Here is an 18,098-nt window from a genome sequence, read left to right as displayed (position 1 = left end):
GGTTCGAATCAATCATTTGACTTTTCAGAATCCTAAAATTTGAATGAAAAATTAGATAATTAGATCGAACAACCTATAGGTATCAGATTAAGCACCTATAGGCCATTTGATTATCCATTCTCCGAAACTCAGAGAGTTTTAATTATCACCTACAATAGTGGGAAAGACTCGCTCTCTTTTGTGAACACCGCAAAACTGAGGTACTGTGTCATTGCACTGGTTATTGGTTAAGAAAATGGCAAGTCTTACCGGGTAAAACACATAGCTTGGTTGATGATCAGGTTCATCTATAATGTAGTTCGAGAAAATTCTCTAGACCTTTTAGGATCACTAGCTTTTGGAATAACTTAAACGTTATAGTTAATCAATTATGCATCTCAAATGATACATGGAACATTTCTTCCAATCTCCAATATTTCAAAGAAACTTGCGAGTTACTGAAAGTTTTCCCAGTTGGGAAAGATACCAAGGAATAAAAAAAAGCTAATATATGGACCCATAATCTTTCTCACCAATTAGGTTAGAGAGATATCTACGGTTGGAGATGTTTTGTAACACCGTATCAACTCTGTTACCATATCCAATATCAATCTCTTTTGAGTTTATGAATTTATACTTGATAGACATCTCCCCTAGAACGGTGAATTGGAAAGTAAATACTGGACCAACTCTAACTCAGGCTTAAAACCCTTGATGAGTTCCATCTTGACAACTCTAAGCTTGTCAAGTGTGCATCCAAAAGGGTCTTCAACCTCCATATAGACCAACCTAGAAGAACTCCCAGGGGTTTTGTGGGAGGATTCCATAAATTCTCCTCGAAGAGGAGAAGGAGGTGTCTTCATCTTGGAGTCTTGATCGTACCGAACTGTTAGCGTTGATCGTACCGAACTGTTAGCGCTACGATCATCTCTTTGATTTGATTGACCGAATCCTCCTATCGCTCATCAGTCTCCTGGAGTTGGGTAATTGTAGCGGCTAGCTTCTCATCGTTCTCACTGAGTTTGTTGGTAGCGTCCCGGAGCTGGCGAAGAGCATCTTCAATTCGCTTCTGCTCCTGCGCACACGTCTCTGCCATGGCCGAGGACCTCTGCTCTGATACCACTGATAAGAAATCAAAATCAAAATTGGAAAATGCACAAGAACAAACAAGATATTTGGGGAAAGTTGGGTGGATTGTATTCATGGAGGGAGTGAATTACAGGGAGGGGAACTCTCGCCCCAATTATCTTTGATTGCAAAAAACATGCCCTCATCTCTCTCTTGCTCACGATATATACTACGGAATACAGGCCTGTAGAAGCAAGTAGAAGCAAATTAGAAGATGAAACATTGCGAGAAAATGGGCAAAGCCCGCTAAAGTTAATGAGCCGTCATTTATCACGACACAAAACACTATGGTGTTGTTTGTACCAGAATCACGCAATATTATCAAATAAGAACAATATCAACATATTGTTTGCTAAAGTCATTACACAACTCACAACTTTTTAAATATATCACAGCGTAGGGGACAAAGGCGGAACCAGAAATTGATTTTGCTTTGGGCTAACCCAAAAAATTCTTTGGCGGACATTTTTATTTCAATTGTATAGATTGTATCAGAATACGCATTGCGTATCTTAAAATACTTTTGTTAGAAGAGTAAGAATTTCTACTCCCTCCGTCCCTAAATAAGTGTCCGGCGCGCAAAACTAGGCTTTACAAAACATGCATATTTTTTATTAAAAAATTTAATTATTTTTCACAATCTAATAGAACTCATTGCTATCTATTGATTTGTGAAAAAAAATTAATTTTTTTAATGAAACAAATGCATCTTTTTATAAGCCTAATTTTGCGCGCCGGACACTTATTTAGGAACGGAGGGAGTATTATTTAGTTGGAAAAGATTTTCGGGAGTGGGAGAATACTAAAGACAATGATGGGGACGAAGAGTATTTATATTAACTCAAATTTTTTTTCAACTTGGTACAAAATGGCTAGAACCTATCTCTATTTATATTACTCCATAGAAGGCTCTAGTACAAAGATATTGTCATACAAGATAAACTTTGTGGTAATTCTAAAATTACACATGTGACTAACTCTCACAAAAAAAAATCTAGATATTTTACAAGGATATTCTAGAGCTTCCAGATAGCTAGATATTTTAGAATTTCTAAAAATTAGATATTTATATTTTCTTCAATAATATCTTCTATCCTTGGATTTTGTCAATTGGACTTGTTTGGACTTAACTTTCTTGTGTCAAAATACTAAATTTAGTTTATGCTTCAACAACATTAATCATAATTAATGTACAATTAAAAAGTAGATACACCTAAAATCACCAACAAACTATACTTGCATTTAAAAATAAAGTTCTTAAGATTCAAAATTTCAAGTCACTTAGCTGCCTATTACATTAAGGATTTTTGTTCCATTTGTTAGTGAAAGAAAAGTTAGGCAAAGCACAGTCGAAGTATTGTTCTTTTTCCATATAAGTCCTACATTAAAGTTGAATTTCTATCATATGATTGAAAGATGTCATAATTAAATCAAACGGCTTATATTAATGCATTTGGGGATCTGCTTCTTGATCAACATCTTGACCTACGGGCAGCTTAAAGTCGATTTTAGGGCTTTCACTGTGACATCCGAATTAGAAGATCGAGCACCTGAGGTTTCCTTGAGTTGATTTAACGAGGTTTGTAGCTCTGAACAATCAACAAGAATCCCAGCCCTTGATGGTAGTAGAGAGGGGGAGAACGAGAGAGACGCTGAAAAAAAAAAAGAACCTAAGAGAGAGGAAGAGAATGTCTGAGAGGGCTGGCCCAAAATGGATTGGCGGGACGGGTTGGCCTAAAAGAAAAAATGAATTGAGCTAAAATTATTTGAGCTAAACTTTTACATATAACCAACACAAATTCCATAAAACCAAATCACATGGAGGAATAGAAACAAGACTTTCAGCCCTTAACATGTTTGGATGGCTTACCTTAATATGAAGTTCCTTCAAATTGGGGCTGTTTCTAATCAAGCAAAGAGCACAAGAAATCTCATCAAAATTGGCGAAATCCAAGCTATTTAGTTTGAGATACATCAGTGCTTCAGCTGCTGTTGGAAGCTCTTGTGGAAGAGTGTCTCCTGCTAAGAACTTCAAAGCAAAATGGAAACAAAAGACTACTGAACAAAGAAAATCAATAAAAGTGACTTAAATCTAAAGTAGAAAAGAAACCGAAAGCTCTTCTTTAAGCGGGCCGTGTCTAAGTCCCTGAGAGTGACTGATCACCATCTTACATATTGTAGTGTGGAAAATAATTTTTGGCCAAGTGGACATGAGAAAGCTAATAAGTGTTTGTCTCATCGTTAGTTCAGGGCCTAAGAATTAGTGGAGGTGTGCGCAAAGTGGCCCCGGCATCCGGTTATAAAAAATACAAGATATGGTAGTGTGCTAGTGCTAGTGCAGGACGTTCTAAAATTGAATGTGGGCATTCTATCAGTACAAATGCACTATTACCACATTCCACTTTGGATTCTACATTAACCATTCAATATTGAACCTGTACTTACCTTCAAAAATTTACCATTCACAGAAAGCCGGGTGAGTTTAGGCAAGCTACTGAGAAATTCCAACAGAGTCGAGCTCTTCGCGGAATGATCTGCTTCTGTGTCCATTGTACAAATTGTGACATCAGTCAGCTTCGGGACGTTTTCGAAACAGATTGTCTTGAACACGCTAGTGGCTTGAAAACATAAGCTTTCCAAATTAGGAGCAGAAACCTTGAAATGATCGATGCCTGGGGAATTCATTAGGATCAGCTTCTGAAGCAGGGGGCTCCCACACATGAGACTCTCAAATATGTTGCCCTTGAATTTAACTCTGATAAACTTTAACGCGATGAGGTTACGAAAACCTTTGAACTCCGGAGGAGGTTCAAGAACGATATTATGGAGCTCCAAGTGAGTCAAGTCAAGGCACGAAAAGAAGCAACGTGGTAATAAGCGACGCTCGCAGTTTCCGTAAGTCAGGGTGAATTCGTTGATATTATTCCCGGAGAGGCGAGAAATCTATTGATCTATATCCGGACCGTCTAAAGCCGAAATGGACGGTAGAGATCGCGCGGCTCCGTGAGCCAATCTCGTTTGACAAATGTATGATTTTAGACATGTGTTGTAAATTAGGCAATGGCAATCAGTCTAGACTAAAGATTTACTCGGGACTAAACGTGATCACATGGCTTTTAAGTTTGGAAAAATTCTAATTCGATATGAGTCCTTCTACTACCACACCCATTCACACACCCAATCACACACCCACACTCACAACAAGGGTGGAGCCCGCACACACTACACATTCAGTGTGTGTGGGCCCCACCATTATTGTGAGTGTGGGTGTGTTAATGGGTGTGTGAGTGGGTGTGGTGTTAGAATTATTGATTCGATATTATTTTAAAACTTGGTTTTGTTTAAACCCTTTTCCTTTTTGAAAATTATTAAGTGGCCATGTGCCCCAACTCACTCTAAAACCACACATTCAATACTTACTCCGGTGTGGCTTTACAGTCTTGTGATAGAGAAGTTATTCAGTTCTCCTAGTGTACTGTCAAACATATCTTGCCAGTCCCATCAAGGGCCGGAGCGAGGAATGCAATCTCTTTTGGTCTAAAATGGGTTCGTTGGGCGAAAATTATTTGGGCCAAACTTTACATATGAAATTTTTTGCTTTTTTTCAAAGTTGAATTGCTATAGTCCAACCCACTATGAGTACACATAGTTCCGCCCTTGCGTCCCATCCACGAGCACATGTTGTGTATATGAATACTTGGTCTTAAATCTCATCACAATGTGTGACAGCAGGGAGGTCTGCACACATAATTTTAACGTTACTCAGACTCTGTTCTTCTTTGGGATTTTTAGGGTTGTTTGTCTATAAGGTATAGACATCTTGTTCCTCTTAGTTTTTTAGGCTATTTTGCGCTTATTCAATTTTTCGATTCCTCTCGACAGAAAGAATCAATAACCAAGGTCAAAGCCTCATAATCTTATATACACACTATCGCGACCCAAAACCGACCTTGGAAGTCGTGACCGGCCAAGCGGATGTTAAGCTGCCGAAAGCCTGCTCATATTCTAGTTTAGGGATTTCCCGCATCATTGTCATTTTAAACCATATAAATAAACAAAAGCATGCAGAAGTGTAGAATAAATAACATAATCCTAGAGTGTACAGGTATAATAAGTACAAACCATCAGAGAACTTATGAATGACCACGTAGCACAAACAGGCATTGAGCAGTTGATTGCTATATATGCTATTCCCTGGAAAAAAAAATGAAAATATTTGCATAAGCAGAAGCTTATGTGAGATGCGTAATACCAAGTTTACAGGTTTGACCATGGAAACATTTTACATCTTATAATGCTTCACTTTCAATAGTAGCAAGATAGAATAAATTCATAAAAAAGCAACATCGACATAAGATCCTTTCAGCTCATTCATAATAGTCCAAGTAGAAGGACTCTTCATGGTTTTACTGATAGATTTAAAGTAGTACTATTATTAGACGGCCTTGAAAGAACATAAGGGGAGCGACCCCTAGGTCAGAGGGAGCGACCTTATGATATTGATACCACTTAGGGTGCCTGGCCCACACCCCTCTCTTACTTCTGTATGTCACTAGTCTCTTTACTGTCCCTTACAACTCGGGACACCGTACGAACATAACATAGAAACATAAGCCTCAGCAATTCATAGCATTCAAGTACCAAAATCATACTCCATGTTCTACATCCAGCCATAACAAAACACACATGAATAGGCCACTTTTCGATAATTCACAGTTTGCTAAAAATATCAAGTTTCATAAATAAGCACATGATTCACATTTTCCAGCATTTGAAACCAAGTACCATTTTGCACCAAAACACTTGTATAAAATGCATGTAACTAAGGTATTGCGTAACTCACCTTTAACTCCTTGAAAGCTACACAAGGCTTTGTTCGTGTCATTTGTTACATCTCAGACTCGCCTATATACCAATCAATACTTGTCATTATTCGTTCAATGTAATCAGAATACTTGTAGGCCTTCTCAAGTGTGAGTTGGCCTATTCGGCTTAGCAAGGGTTCGGGAGTTCAAATATTAATTACTCACTTCGATCAATACACACACTAGTTCCAGTTTCATAAGTATCGATATTGTGAAATCAACATAGTTAGGTAGTTACCTAAAAAGGATTAACTAACCCAATTCCCTGCTTTAAACTCAGTGATAATTCAATTACTCAATTGATCCAGCAGTGTCTTGATTAATGATTTGGGCTAATACACGTACAGATATACCCTTACAAATATATCACACATTCAGTAGACACATATAGAGTAGGAACATATACCCACACAGTGCACAAATACATACGATACTGCACCAACACACCGCTCCTCCAGCGGCGGCCCTGTTGTTCCCATCGCTGCCGCTGTACAGAGAGGAGGGGGATGGAAAATATAAGAATAAGGGCCAGCGATCATGGCCACCAACGTGTGTTGCGGTCTCGCGTACATGGTCAGGAGGAGGGAATAGAGAGATTACCCAAAGGATTTTCTGGACGGTGCGCAGGTGGGAGGAGAATCGGCTCGCGGCACGGGTTGCTACCCGTTTCTTCTTTCTTCTTTCCCGTGCTCTCTCTCTCTCTCTCTAATTTTTCCTTTCCCTTTTCTTCTTTCCCGCGCTCTCTTCTCTCTATTTTTCCTTTTCCTTTTCCTTTTCCTTTCCTTTCCGTTTCCTTTCTCTTTCTTCTTCCCCGTGCTCTCTTTCTCTCTAATTTTTCCTTTTCCTTTTCCTTTCACTTTCCGTTTCCTTTCTTTTTCTTCTTTCCCGTGCTCTCTTTCGCTCTAATTTTTCCTTTTCCTTTTCCTTTCCGTTTCCTTTCTTTTTCTTTTCCTTTTCCTTTTCCTTTTCATTTCCTTTCTTTTTCTTTTTCTTTTCCTTTCGTTTCCTTTCATTTCTTTCTTTAATTCCAAATTTACCTACTAAGAGCATCCGCATCAGCCTCAGCTCATTTTGGATCAAATTAATCCTCAAAAACCACTTTTCTACTTTAGCTATTCAGTTTTTCACAATTATACAGTATCAGATTCTTTACTCCCACTTTCTACTCACTCTCTACCATATTTTTTAATATTAAAACTAATGTGCACAGTCTAATGAAAATATTAAAATAATTGTAAACATTAAAATAAACATGAACAGTGAAATAAAAACTAGTAAAATATTAAGTAGCAAATGAACAGTTGCTCTGGACTTTGCATGAGGCACCGTAGCATTTGTAAAAATCTGGTTAAAGTAAAGAGTTACAAGCGAGACTGATGAAGGGATATTTTTGGGATTTGACTTGCTACTTTAACTTAGAGGAGAGAATAGAGAGAGAGGTGTGGATGCCTGAGGGTATACTCCACAAGAAACTTTATGTACTTTAATAGTTTTCCCTGGACAAATAATTGCTCCACTACAAGTTGTTGATGTCAGCGATGCACCCAAAAAGAAGGAAACATTTTTATTTCCTTGTGCTGCTAGAAAATGGTGAAAGATGAATTAACTGAGGCCACTACAAGTTGTTGATGTCAGCGATGCACCCAAAAAGAAGAAAACATTTTTATTTCCTTGTGCTGCTAGAAAATGGTGAAAGATGAATTAACTGAGGCCTGAGGGTGTTATTCTTCCTTTACACCTTTTTGACAAGTGTAAATCCTTTTCCCTTGTTACGACACGTGAAGCATGGGGTAGCCACGCACACGCACGTCTTTCAGGAAATTATATCCGGTTCACTTATTTCTATTCGAATCCGATACCAGGAAAATATGGAAAATTTATCATAATTAATTTCAATGCGAAGTTGACTACAATCTTATCACTGATTTCATGGGTTAATCGCATCAATAGATACTACGAAGTCAAGTATTTAGGCATTTACAATCGGAATTTTACACAAACATTCATGCATGTTCATGGGACCCCATTTTGTGAAAAACTTTAAAACTAGTCTCCTGAAAAAGGTTACTCGAATTTTTTTTCCTTATTCAAACTTATTTCACGTTTGTTAGTTTTGTTCCAAATTTTTGTAAATTATTGGTTCTCCACGAGAGGAATCGAAAGAGTATAAAATTATGACTTTTAACCCCTTTTTTATTTTGGAAAATCCAAGAAAAGACCAAAAAGTCCAATTTTCTATCGAGAAAAATCAATACTCCAAAATAGTTTGACAAAAAATAAGCAAACGAGAAAAAAAATTTGAATAAAGACGAACAAAAAGCCAAATTGGCATTTTTTTTTTTTTGGAAACTAGGTAGTTTGGGAAGTCATCACAATGTGTCTTGTCCCCTCTGCAATCGGACAAAAGTAACTCTAAATAGTACTAAGAATAATTGGTCTTTTTTCGTGGTTATTTTCATAAATATTTGAAAAGAAATCGTAATTTTTTTATTTTTTCGATTATTCTACTTGGGACGAATCTATAATTCATAAAAAATTAAGTATGTTGAATAAGGCATTAAGAACAAACAAAAGAAAAAGGGCCAAAAATTCCAAAAAGCTATAGAGTTATATACAGTACAAGTTATAAGCTTGATCGTTTGGGGTCTAAAAACTTTGCACACGGTTTCATACATATTCTCTATCCATCTCTTTATTCAAACATATTTCAAAATCCAAAACGAACCAGCAAAACCCAATCTTTGAGAAGCAAAATCACGTGAAAATAAATAACGAACGATCGTGGAAGCAGAAGGCAATACGACTGCGGAACCTGCTTTAAGGGCTTGCGTACGTACGAACTTTGCTATGTTTGCTGGTTCGTTTTCATTGCACTTAAAAAAATTTGTCTTATTGATCCTATTAAACTAACAGGTTCAATTCACCATTTAAATTGGTATTCGCGTTTGTACGTGTTGGCACGGATTGTTTACTCTTATTTCATGGTTAAATTTGTCCTTAAATTCACGCCACGCAAAAAAAAAAATTTTTTTTGACCTAATGTTCAGTTTAGGTAATAGTTGTTGCGGAATTTCATTGGGGTATGTTTTGTTTGGGATAGTTTTTATTTATTTTGCTCGCGTTTATATACATTTTTACATGTTTAGTTATTAAAAAAAAAGGGATCATTTTGACTTGGGGACTGGTAAAGTGGAAAACAAAAATGTGGACTTGAACTTTGAAAAACGTTCATAAGCAAGAATGCAAATTTTCAATTTTGTTTGGTTTCAATGGAACTGTTTGAAATTTGGTCCATGATTTTACTTCTTCGTATTTCGATGGAATTCTATGTAAGTGTCTGTGGGCTAGGCTTTTGTTGAATGGAAATCATTGACCTTGATTGGAAAAATAACAGGATTCATCTTTCTTGTATTATTACATGTAAGTTAAGCTGGTCGAAATTTGCAAACTCCCAGTTGTTATTGAACTGGCCGGCTTTGTTCTACTGATTTCTTTGAGTGAAATATCACAATGTTGGTTTTTTCCGCGTGAATCGGGTCTAAGATGACCCGCGGTGGTGAAATACCTAGGGCTTGGTTGGATGCAGTATGAGTTTTAGATGTATATTATTTATGAAGGGAATAAGATAATAAGCGGTATTTGTTAAGAAGGGAGGGTCCACGTTAATGTGACATTTATGGAGGGAGAAAAAACAATACTCTTTTGCCCTTTTGCAGTATTAAAATACAAAATTTATTAAATTAAATATTTAATTGCAAAATTCAATAAAAATTAATTACTTTGTCATAATAAAGTAATAATAATTTAGTTTATTAATAATTTAATTATCGTAATAATTTTAAAATTTTAAAACTTATTTTAAAGTGTTTTTTAATTATTTTTTACGATTTAATTATGTGTCCGTTTTAATTTGGCATATTCTCCCTTCTTCTCTTTTTCAGTCTCTTGAGCATGAGCATAACCACTCACACATGCACTGATGCACATAAGTATTTTTACCTCCCCTTTTTTACTTTTTACACCGTCTCCCACTTTCCCTTATTTTATATCGAGAGATTTTATATATAGAGGGAGAGAGACGGACAGAACCAGAAGAAGAAGCAGCAGCTGCTACACCCATCGATCGTCACTCCCTCCGATCATCTCTCTTTACGATCTGTACAGAACTCACCTCTAATTGAACTGGTACGTTTCTCTCTCTACATATGGATACATATTTTGTGTGTTTGTTTTTGTGGTGGTGGTGGTGATCTGTTCTTCTTCGTTCTCTATTAGCAGAGAGAGAGAGAGAGAGCCGTTGGGGAGGGGGATGAGGAGGGGTGTTTTGGTCAAAAACCAGGCGTAGACACCCGGATTAGTTATTGCTACCTGGGAGGGTAGCAATAATTTATGGCTGTTTTCGGTGTATTAGTGAAGCAGGGGATTAGTTAATACAGGGGAAAAAAGGGATGTCAAACGGTGCAAAATCATTCCCATCAAGCCTCATCCGGGTGTATTGTGGGACCCGGGGACCCTGCCGAGCGGCACCCCTGCCGAGCGGGTGCCGAGCGGCCAATCCGGCCGTTCATCTCGGAATCAACGGCCCGAATCGAAACATCTTTTTCCTTTTCTTTTTCTTTTTTTTTAAATCCGTTCGGTACCTTTACATCCGGGCCATCCAAAACACTTTTGGACGGCCGAGATGCGCTCGGCACCGCTGCCAAGCACCTCTGCTTGGCAGCATCTCCCAATCCGTGTATATTGTGTAATATACCCATCATATACATCATCCAATCAAGCCTTAAAACTAAGCTGAGCTTGCTCTTGTATAATCCTAATAAGCTATGAAGCACGGGTACTTCAGAAATGTCGCCGTACCCGTACCCGTACCCGTACCGGGTACGGGTACGGGTACGGCGCCGATATGGGCAAAATTTGATCGGGTACTTTTGATAATTTTGGGCACGGGATGGGTACGGCAAGGGCACGGGATGGGTACGGCATGGGTACGTTTTAGCCCAAAATGATTTTTTTTTCAAAATTTCAGGAATTTTTTTGTAAATAATTATAAAATATGGGCTTATTGTGTAATTTTTTTGTCTTTTATATACACATACACGTTTACTGAGTCACTGAGAGAGGCAGCGGTCTAGGGCTCCAAATCGGAACAGAAGACGTAAGTTCTCTCTCTTTTATATACACATACACGTTTACACTGAGTCAATGTTTGTAAGTACTGTTGGTATGTAAGGAACAAGGAACTCGTCTAGCTTTGATCTAAGCACGTTGAACTTGATGTATGAACTTCGAACTTTTATCTATGTTACTTTTTGTTGGTAAAATGGGTTTATATTTCATTTAAAGCAATAAAAAATAAAAAAAAATTATATATCTATTCGCCGTACCCGTACCCTACTTTTTTGGGATTTTGCCGTTTCCCGTACCCGTACCCGTACCATACCCGTACCGCGTACCGGTACCCGTGCTCCATAGCTAATAAGTGTATATTCTTTGCCTATGTCTTGTTTTGCCAGGGATAATATCATTATAGCTTCTACATATTTTCAAGCTTCTGTATAACAGAATGCTGCTTGCATAAAAAAATGGAAAAATGGTTGAAAAATTGACCCACAGGAATATATTCCAATGTTCTCTTCAAAACTACGGTACTACAATCCTGAGGGTACGTATGATGGTGAATCAACTAGCTATTTCTAAGTTTCACATGTGAAAATTTAGCGTAGAAGTAAGTCGTTTTCGTTTTCTTGTTTGAGTAGTTTAGTGGCATGGGGAGCCTCTGATCCGCATGCCTTCATCCTCCAATGGTTAGTGGTCTTTTTTGCCTCCATCGCAATACTCTGATTCCCCTCTTTTACTTCAATTTCTGTTACTTTTTCTATGTCATTGCAATATCATGTTTGAAGTCTGAAAATGGAAGACTTATAGCACCACGCACGTGACATTTTTAACCGCACCTTTTCAAATGCATGCGACAAACGGTTTTTCTGCATATATCTTGCATAAGATGACCTACAAAACATGTTTTAGCCTGCTTGTGACATCCACTCAACCATACTTGAAGCTATCTTCTTCCTAAGCTTTACTTGTGCGAAGTCGGGTTCATGATACTCGATATAGGACAGTGTAAGTTATGTGTTTCTTCATTTTGGTCTGAGCCTCCTACGATTGAGCGTCTTTTCCACTGGACCATGCCACCACTAAATCATCCAATGGAACTCTTCAAGACAGACATTTTAGTAAGCCCTCTTGAGATAAGGAGGGTAATATTGAGTGCTTGAAAGTTCAAAATTCTCGTATGTAGACAAAATCAGGAAAAAAAAACGTTCACATGTTGCTTGAATTGATTCTAGATTGACAACATGGGATTCTATTCGCAAACCCCAAAGTATTGGGGCAAGGCTTTTATGAGTTTAAGTTGTGAATAAATGCTCTCTAGCTATTTAAATATGCGGCAATTAAATTAATTTTTCCTCCATTTGAATGTTCAGGTAAACAATGACTAGTTCCCATTTCGAAGGAAAAGATATCATCAGTGACCTACCAAGAAATATCATAGAAAGTATCCTTCAGCGGATGCCCGTAAGAGATGCAGCCAGAACTAGTATTTTGTCATCTAAGTGGAGGTATTTTTGGACTACGATTTCACAACTTGTGCTTGATAATCAGTTTTTCGAAGAAACCCTCAGGATCAAACCAATAGTCCAACTTGAACTAGCAAAAGCTGTTGAGAAAATTCTCTTGCTTCACAATGGCCCTATTCAAAAATTTGTTCTCTGCCTTCCAGTGATATCGTTTAATGGCCGCTCTGATATTGATCATTGGATACTCTTCCTCTCAAGGAATGGTATCAAGGACTTTACACTTGACAATTCAACCAATACCCCTTATGAGATGCATTCTTGCATCTATTCTTGTCGAGAGTTGACTCGATTGAAGCTTATCAACTGCATAGTGAAACCACCACGTGAATTGAGTGGCTTTCAGAATGTCGTTGAACTTCACTTTAAAAGTGTCGCATTTGGAAAAAACATGCTTAGAACCCTATTATCCAGGTCCGGGCTTCTTGAGATGTTGATTATATATGGTTGCAGTGGTATTGGCCATTTGAATATCCATGCTCGGAACCTCGAGTTGTTAGTTCTCAACCGGAATAATGGTATAGAATCTCTCTCTTTTGTGGATACCCCCAAACTGTGGTGGTGCTCCATTTCACTGGGTATGAAAATGGAAAGTTTATTGAGGAGCAAAACACCAAGTTCGCTTGATTTTCTTGTTGACTTGCCTAGAGTTTCAATTCTTCATTTGGATAGCTTTTTTCTTCAGGTGATACATATATTTGATATTTGATCTGTTTCATCTATATAAAAACATGTACTTTGGCAATTTTGTACTTAACCTATTCTGCTATTTGTCTCGAAAGCTTTTGACTGCAGATGGTGGTCTACGCAGTCTTCCAACAAGATTTACTCTTTTGCAGTCACTCTCATTCTATACTATGACATTCAGCGACGTAGTTGTTATTTCATGCACTCTTCTTTTGATCCAAAGTTGCCCCAACTTGATGGAACTTAACATTAGGGTATGGGTGGACATGAAAAAACTTGTATGTTGCGCAGCATAACAATTGTTGTTAGACTAATCGTATTTTTTCACCTCCACAGTTCTGCCCAACTACGAACACTTTTGAAGAGCTGGTTGTAAATTATTTGGAAGCACCAGCCTGCATGGATCAAAGTGAACAGACCCTTGCCAAACTTATTTCCGTGAAAATAAATTGCCTCAAGGGTTTGAAGCCTCAGCTACTTCTCATCAAGCTTCTCCTAGCGTGTTCACCAAAGCTGGAAACATTGTTCGTTGGTCTAAGTTCGCGACTGAATGAAAGCGAAGGATTTAAGATTTCGAAAGAGTTGTCACAATTTCGTCGATTGTCACCTAAAGCAGCAGTTATATACTAGAGAGCAATGTTGACACAGATGTTTTGCCTTTTTGACCGTTCTCCTTTTCTTCTCTAGTGTGGTCCTACAAAATTATGTAGATCATTCAGGAGCACTAGCTTCTGAAATAACTGAAGCCTCATTGCAAGCATGTTAATTACATTAATACATCATTTAACATTGGTGCAGCAGATTGGATTGTGAAATGCCATGAGGAACAGGTTTTAAAGGGAACTGTAAAGTTTTAATATCTATTTATGCTCTTGTGAATTATGGTTCGAATCTGATGCGTAAATGGCGTTGTATTTCAAGAAAACCTTTGTGAAGTAAATAGTTGTAAGCTGTGTGGTGATTGAAAATATATACATTGTTCTTCATATATTCACCGGTTCTTCCAAAACCAGGAGGAAAGTTGCAACATATTTGCCGATCAAAAATTATTTAGCCGATCAAAAAATCGTAACGTATTTGTCCGTTCATTATATCATGACTCCCAGGAATGAAAACTGGGTTGATGATGCAATCAACCCCTAAAATGCGTACTGGTTTCTGACCTGGTCTGGTGGAGATTGCTGGGGATTGATTTCAATAGAGGACTCCGATCACGTTCCCGAAAGGTTGCCCCAAGTGTGTTGTTGCCCGCTTTGTGCGGCCCGTTTATGCCCATCTCGGTATGCTCATTTGGTCATTTGGAGGGATGGTTTCCAGGCCATGTGGTGGAGGTTTATGCACTTAGTGGTGGAGGCCTATTTGTTAACAGAATGATAAGTTCATGTGTGTTTTTGTCAATATTTAAAGTCCTTGTGTTTTTTTTGAAAAGTAGCTTTTTTAAAAATTTCCCAATTTCACTGGTACACCAACACCTCCCCACAAAATTTCTCGTGTTTTATGCACCTAGTAGAGTTCCCACCACCCAATAATTTTCACTACACAGTATTGTATAACAACAATAGGGGAGCATGCCTGAGCGTTGGGCACATCTGGGCCTTCCGTGCTTAGCAATTAGCAATGGATGGCTTAGATTTCGTCTCAGCCGACGGCTCAGATCTGTTAAGCCGAGATGAAATCTTAGTCATCTATTGCTGAGCAAAGACGGCCGAACACGCATGCTGTCCTTCCCAAGGCAGCAGAACAAGTTACTAAGGAAATAAGAAGGCGAAGAGACCCACGGATACTTAAGTATCCCTTTTAAAAGAAAATTCATGTTAGAAAAAAATACTCCCTCCGTCCCTTATTTATTTAGAGTCCAGTATTCCATTTTGGGCTGTCCCTTAATAAATGTCCATTTTGTAAAGTTAGTAGGTAAAAGTTGGTGCATTGTCTATTTTGTCCCTAAAAGTAGATTCTATTTTGAAAAGTAAGTAAGTAAAAGTGTAATAATAATGGGTAAGTAAGGAAAGTAGAGGAAAAAGTTGATGTGAAAGGTATAATGATGATGTCTTTTTTAATAAGTTGGAGTTGCGGAGTAGGACATTTAAAAAGAGACGGAGGGGGTAATGATCGTGGAAGCAGAAGGCAAATACTACAGCGAAACTTGGTTGAAGGGCTTTCATGCGAACTTTGCTGGTTCGTTTTCTTTACAATCAATATTCAATTCACAATTCTAAATTGTTATTTTCTTTTTGGGATTTGATTACTTTTCTTCTTTTGTAGGTATACTATATATAATTTCGTGATTAAATTTGTCCTTGAATTCATACCGTCTAGTTTTTTGTACCCAATTATTTTATCCGAAATTTCATTAGATTAAGGGGGTTTTTTTTTTTACAAGCTTAATGAAAGCAAATCTTTCCGGCGAGGGTAACTAGTAAAGTTAAAAAATAAAAAATAAAAAAATTGGACTTTAACTTTGAAAAGTTTCATTAGGTAGGAACAAAAACGCAAAAATTTCCGATTTTGTTTGGTCCATTGGTTGTTATGAATGGGCCTTTAAAATTCGGTACGCAAATATTTCATTATCATTGTATTTTGGAAGGAACTCTTTGCAAGTGTCGTTTTTCAGTAACATATGGTTAGAAGTGATTCTAGATTGACAACAGGGGATTCATGTGGCAATCTGCAAACAGAGAGTTTGGGTTAAGGCTTTTTCTGCGAAATTAATTTTCCCTTCGATTAAATGTTCAGGTCAACAATGACTAGTCCCCGTTTCGAAAGAAAAGATATCATCAGCGACCTACCAAGAAACATAGTAGAAAGTATCCTTGAGCGGATGCCCGTACGAGATGCAGCCAGAACTAGTATTTTGTCATCTAAGTGGAGGTATATTTGGACTACGATTTCGCAACTCGTGCTTGATGATCAGTTTTTCCAAGAAACCGTCAGGATCCAACCAATTGTCCAACTTGAACTAGCAAAAGCTGTTGAGAAAATTCTCTTGCTTCGCAATGGCCCTATTCAAAAATTTGTTCTCTGCCTTCCAGTACTACCGTATAATGGCCGCTCTGATATTGATCATTGGATACTCTTCCTGTCAAGGAATGGTATAAAGGACTTTACGCTTGACAATTCAATCAATACCCCTTACGAGATGCATTCTTGCATCTATTCTTGTCGAGAGTTGACTCGATTGAAGCTTATCAACTGCATATATAGTGAAACTACCACGTGTATTGAGTGGCTTTCAGAATGTCGTTGAACTTCACTTTATAAGTGTCGCATTTGGAAACAACATGCTTAGAACCCTATTATCCAGGGCCGGGCTGCTTCAGAAATTGAGTATAACGGTTTGCAGTGGTATAGGCCATTTGAATGTCAATGCTCCAAACCTCAGAGTGTTGGTTATCATCTGCAATAGTGAGACAGACTCGCTCTCTTTTGTGACCACTGCCGAACTGAGGGTCTGCATCATCGCGATGTTTAAGAAAATGGCAAGTCTTAGGGGTAAAACACCTAGTTTGGTTGAGTTTCTTGCTGACTTGCCTAGAGTTTCAGATCTTTATTTGGATAGCTTTTTTCTTGAGGTGAGACATTGTTTGATACTTGATCTGGTTCATCTATAATGTATTTTTGGCAATTTTGTTTTTTTAATCTATTATGCTACTTGCAAAAGCTTTTGGCTGTAGGTGGTCCATGCAGGCTTCCAACAATATCTACCTGTGTGAACTCGCTCTCATTATATACTATGGTGTTCAGCGACTTGGATATTTTTTCATGCACTCTTCTTTTGATCCAAAGCTGCCCCAACTTGATGAAACTTAAGATAGAGGTATGAATAGAAATCGAAAAGGTAGTACGCCATAACTAATATTGTTGGACTAATCGGATTTTTTCACCTCCACAGTTCTGCCCAATTACAAACACTTATGAAGAGCAGGTCGTAAATTATTTGGAAGCACCAACCTGCATGTTTCAAAGTGAACAGACGCTCACCAAACTTCTTTCGGTGAATATAGACTACCTCGGGGGTTTGAAGCCTCAGCTACTTCTCATCAAGCTTTTTCTAGGCTGTTCACCAAAGCTTGAAACATTGTTCGTTGAGCTAAGTTTGCAACTCGATGTGAATGAAAGATTCAAGATTTCAAAAGAGCTGTCACAGTTTCCTCGGTTGTCACCTAAAGCGTCAGTTATATACTTGCATACTTGAAAGCGATGTCGTTGACAAAGATGTTTTGCCTTTTTCACACTTGTCCTCCTCTTCTTCTGGTGTCTGGCCCTGGAAAATTTTGTAGACCGCACTAGCGTCTAAAATAGTAACTGACAAGCTTTTATTTATTACATTTATGTATCCTTTTACATTGGTGTGTGCGGTGTTGCTAAATGCCATGAGAAACAGGTATTAATGGGAACTGTAAAGTTTGAACATGTGTTTATGCTATGGGGAAAGTCCACAATACACACCCCTTAAAAGGGTGTACCATATGCACCTATTTTGTGGTTCATTCATAACATTTTAGAGAATTTCGTAACTTTTGTTCTAGAATTCATAACTTTTCAGTAGTACAATTCGTAACATTTTCATTATAATTCATAACATTTTGGAGTATTTCGTAACCTTTGTACGATTCGTAACTTTTTAGCAATACAATTCATAACATTTTCTCTATAATTCATAACATTTTGGGGGGTGTATTTGATACACACTCAAATAAGAAGTGTGTATTGTAGTCTTTCCCGCATGCTATAAGTGAATATTTGATCAATGCGTAAATGGCGCTGTATTTCAAGAGAACTTTTGTGAACTACATATGCGTCC

The 18,098-nt window shown here is 37.8% G+C and overlaps 3 protein-coding genes across 12 annotated transcripts; 2 read left to right on the top strand and 1 right to left on the bottom strand.

Annotated features, from left to right (window-relative positions):
• Nucleotides 1-396: 396 nt before the first annotated feature.
• LOC131301368 (uncharacterized) lies at nt 397-6,564 on the bottom strand. Of its 3 annotated transcripts, XM_058327610.1 has the most exons (5): nt 6,379-6,564; nt 3,553-3,779; nt 2,978-3,136; nt 1,218-1,291; nt 397-1,101 (listed from the first exon to the last, which is right to left on the bottom strand). In XM_058327610.1, exons 1-4 carry the CDS (start codon nt 6,542-6,544, stop codon nt 1,277-1,279), a joined length of 567 nt encoding a protein of 188 aa, XP_058183593.1. In that variant the 5' UTR covers nt 6,545-6,564; the 3' UTR covers nt 397-1,101; nt 1,218-1,276. The 3 variants fall into 3 exon arrangements, with proteins under 3 accessions (XP_058183593.1, XP_058183592.1, XP_058183594.1); XM_058327609.1 differs by lacking the exon at nt 1,218-1,291; XM_058327611.1 differs by lacking the exons at nt 1,218-1,291; nt 6,379-6,564 and adding an exon at nt 4,439-5,944 and having other exon boundaries at nt 3,553-4,263.
• A 2,089-nt stretch (nt 6,565-8,653) lies between these two features.
• On the top strand, nt 8,654-14,188 carry LOC131301366 (F-box/FBD/LRR-repeat protein At1g13570-like). 8 transcript variants are annotated; one of them, XM_058327607.1, is made up of 5 exons: nt 9,996-10,157; nt 12,461-12,595; nt 13,064-13,295; nt 13,393-13,551; nt 13,634-14,188. In XM_058327607.1, exons 2-5 carry the CDS (start codon nt 12,468-12,470, stop codon nt 13,925-13,927), a joined length of 813 nt encoding a protein of 270 aa, XP_058183590.1. In that variant the 5' UTR covers nt 9,996-10,157; nt 12,461-12,467; the 3' UTR covers nt 13,928-14,188. The 8 variants fall into 8 exon arrangements, with proteins under 8 accessions (XP_058183587.1, XP_058183584.1, XP_058183585.1 ...); XM_058327603.1 differs by adding an exon at nt 11,486-11,634 and having other exon boundaries at nt 10,025-10,157; nt 12,461-13,295; XM_058327604.1 differs by lacking the exon at nt 9,996-10,157 and adding an exon at nt 8,654-8,805 and having other exon boundaries at nt 12,461-13,295.
• Nucleotides 14,189-15,406: 1,218 nt separating this feature from the next.
• LOC131301367 (F-box/FBD/LRR-repeat protein At1g13570-like) lies at nt 15,407-17,581 on the top strand. The gene is made up of 5 exons (XM_058327608.1): nt 15,407-15,472; nt 16,031-16,165; nt 16,599-16,866; nt 16,956-17,111; nt 17,187-17,581. Exons 2-5 carry the CDS (start codon nt 16,038-16,040, stop codon nt 17,487-17,489), a joined length of 855 nt encoding a protein of 284 aa, XP_058183591.1. The 5' UTR covers nt 15,407-15,472; nt 16,031-16,037; the 3' UTR covers nt 17,490-17,581.
• The last annotated feature ends 517 nt before the right edge of the window (nt 17,582-18,098 follow it).

Source organism: Rhododendron vialii, chromosome 9a, assembly GCF_030253575.1.
Source record: "Rhododendron vialii isolate Sample 1 chromosome 9a, ASM3025357v1".
Taxonomy (NCBI): domain Eukaryota; kingdom Viridiplantae; phylum Streptophyta; class Magnoliopsida; order Ericales; family Ericaceae; genus Rhododendron; species Rhododendron vialii.
The sequence above is the reverse complement of the archived record's forward strand: the minus strand, read 5'-3'. Positions and strand labels throughout refer to the sequence as shown.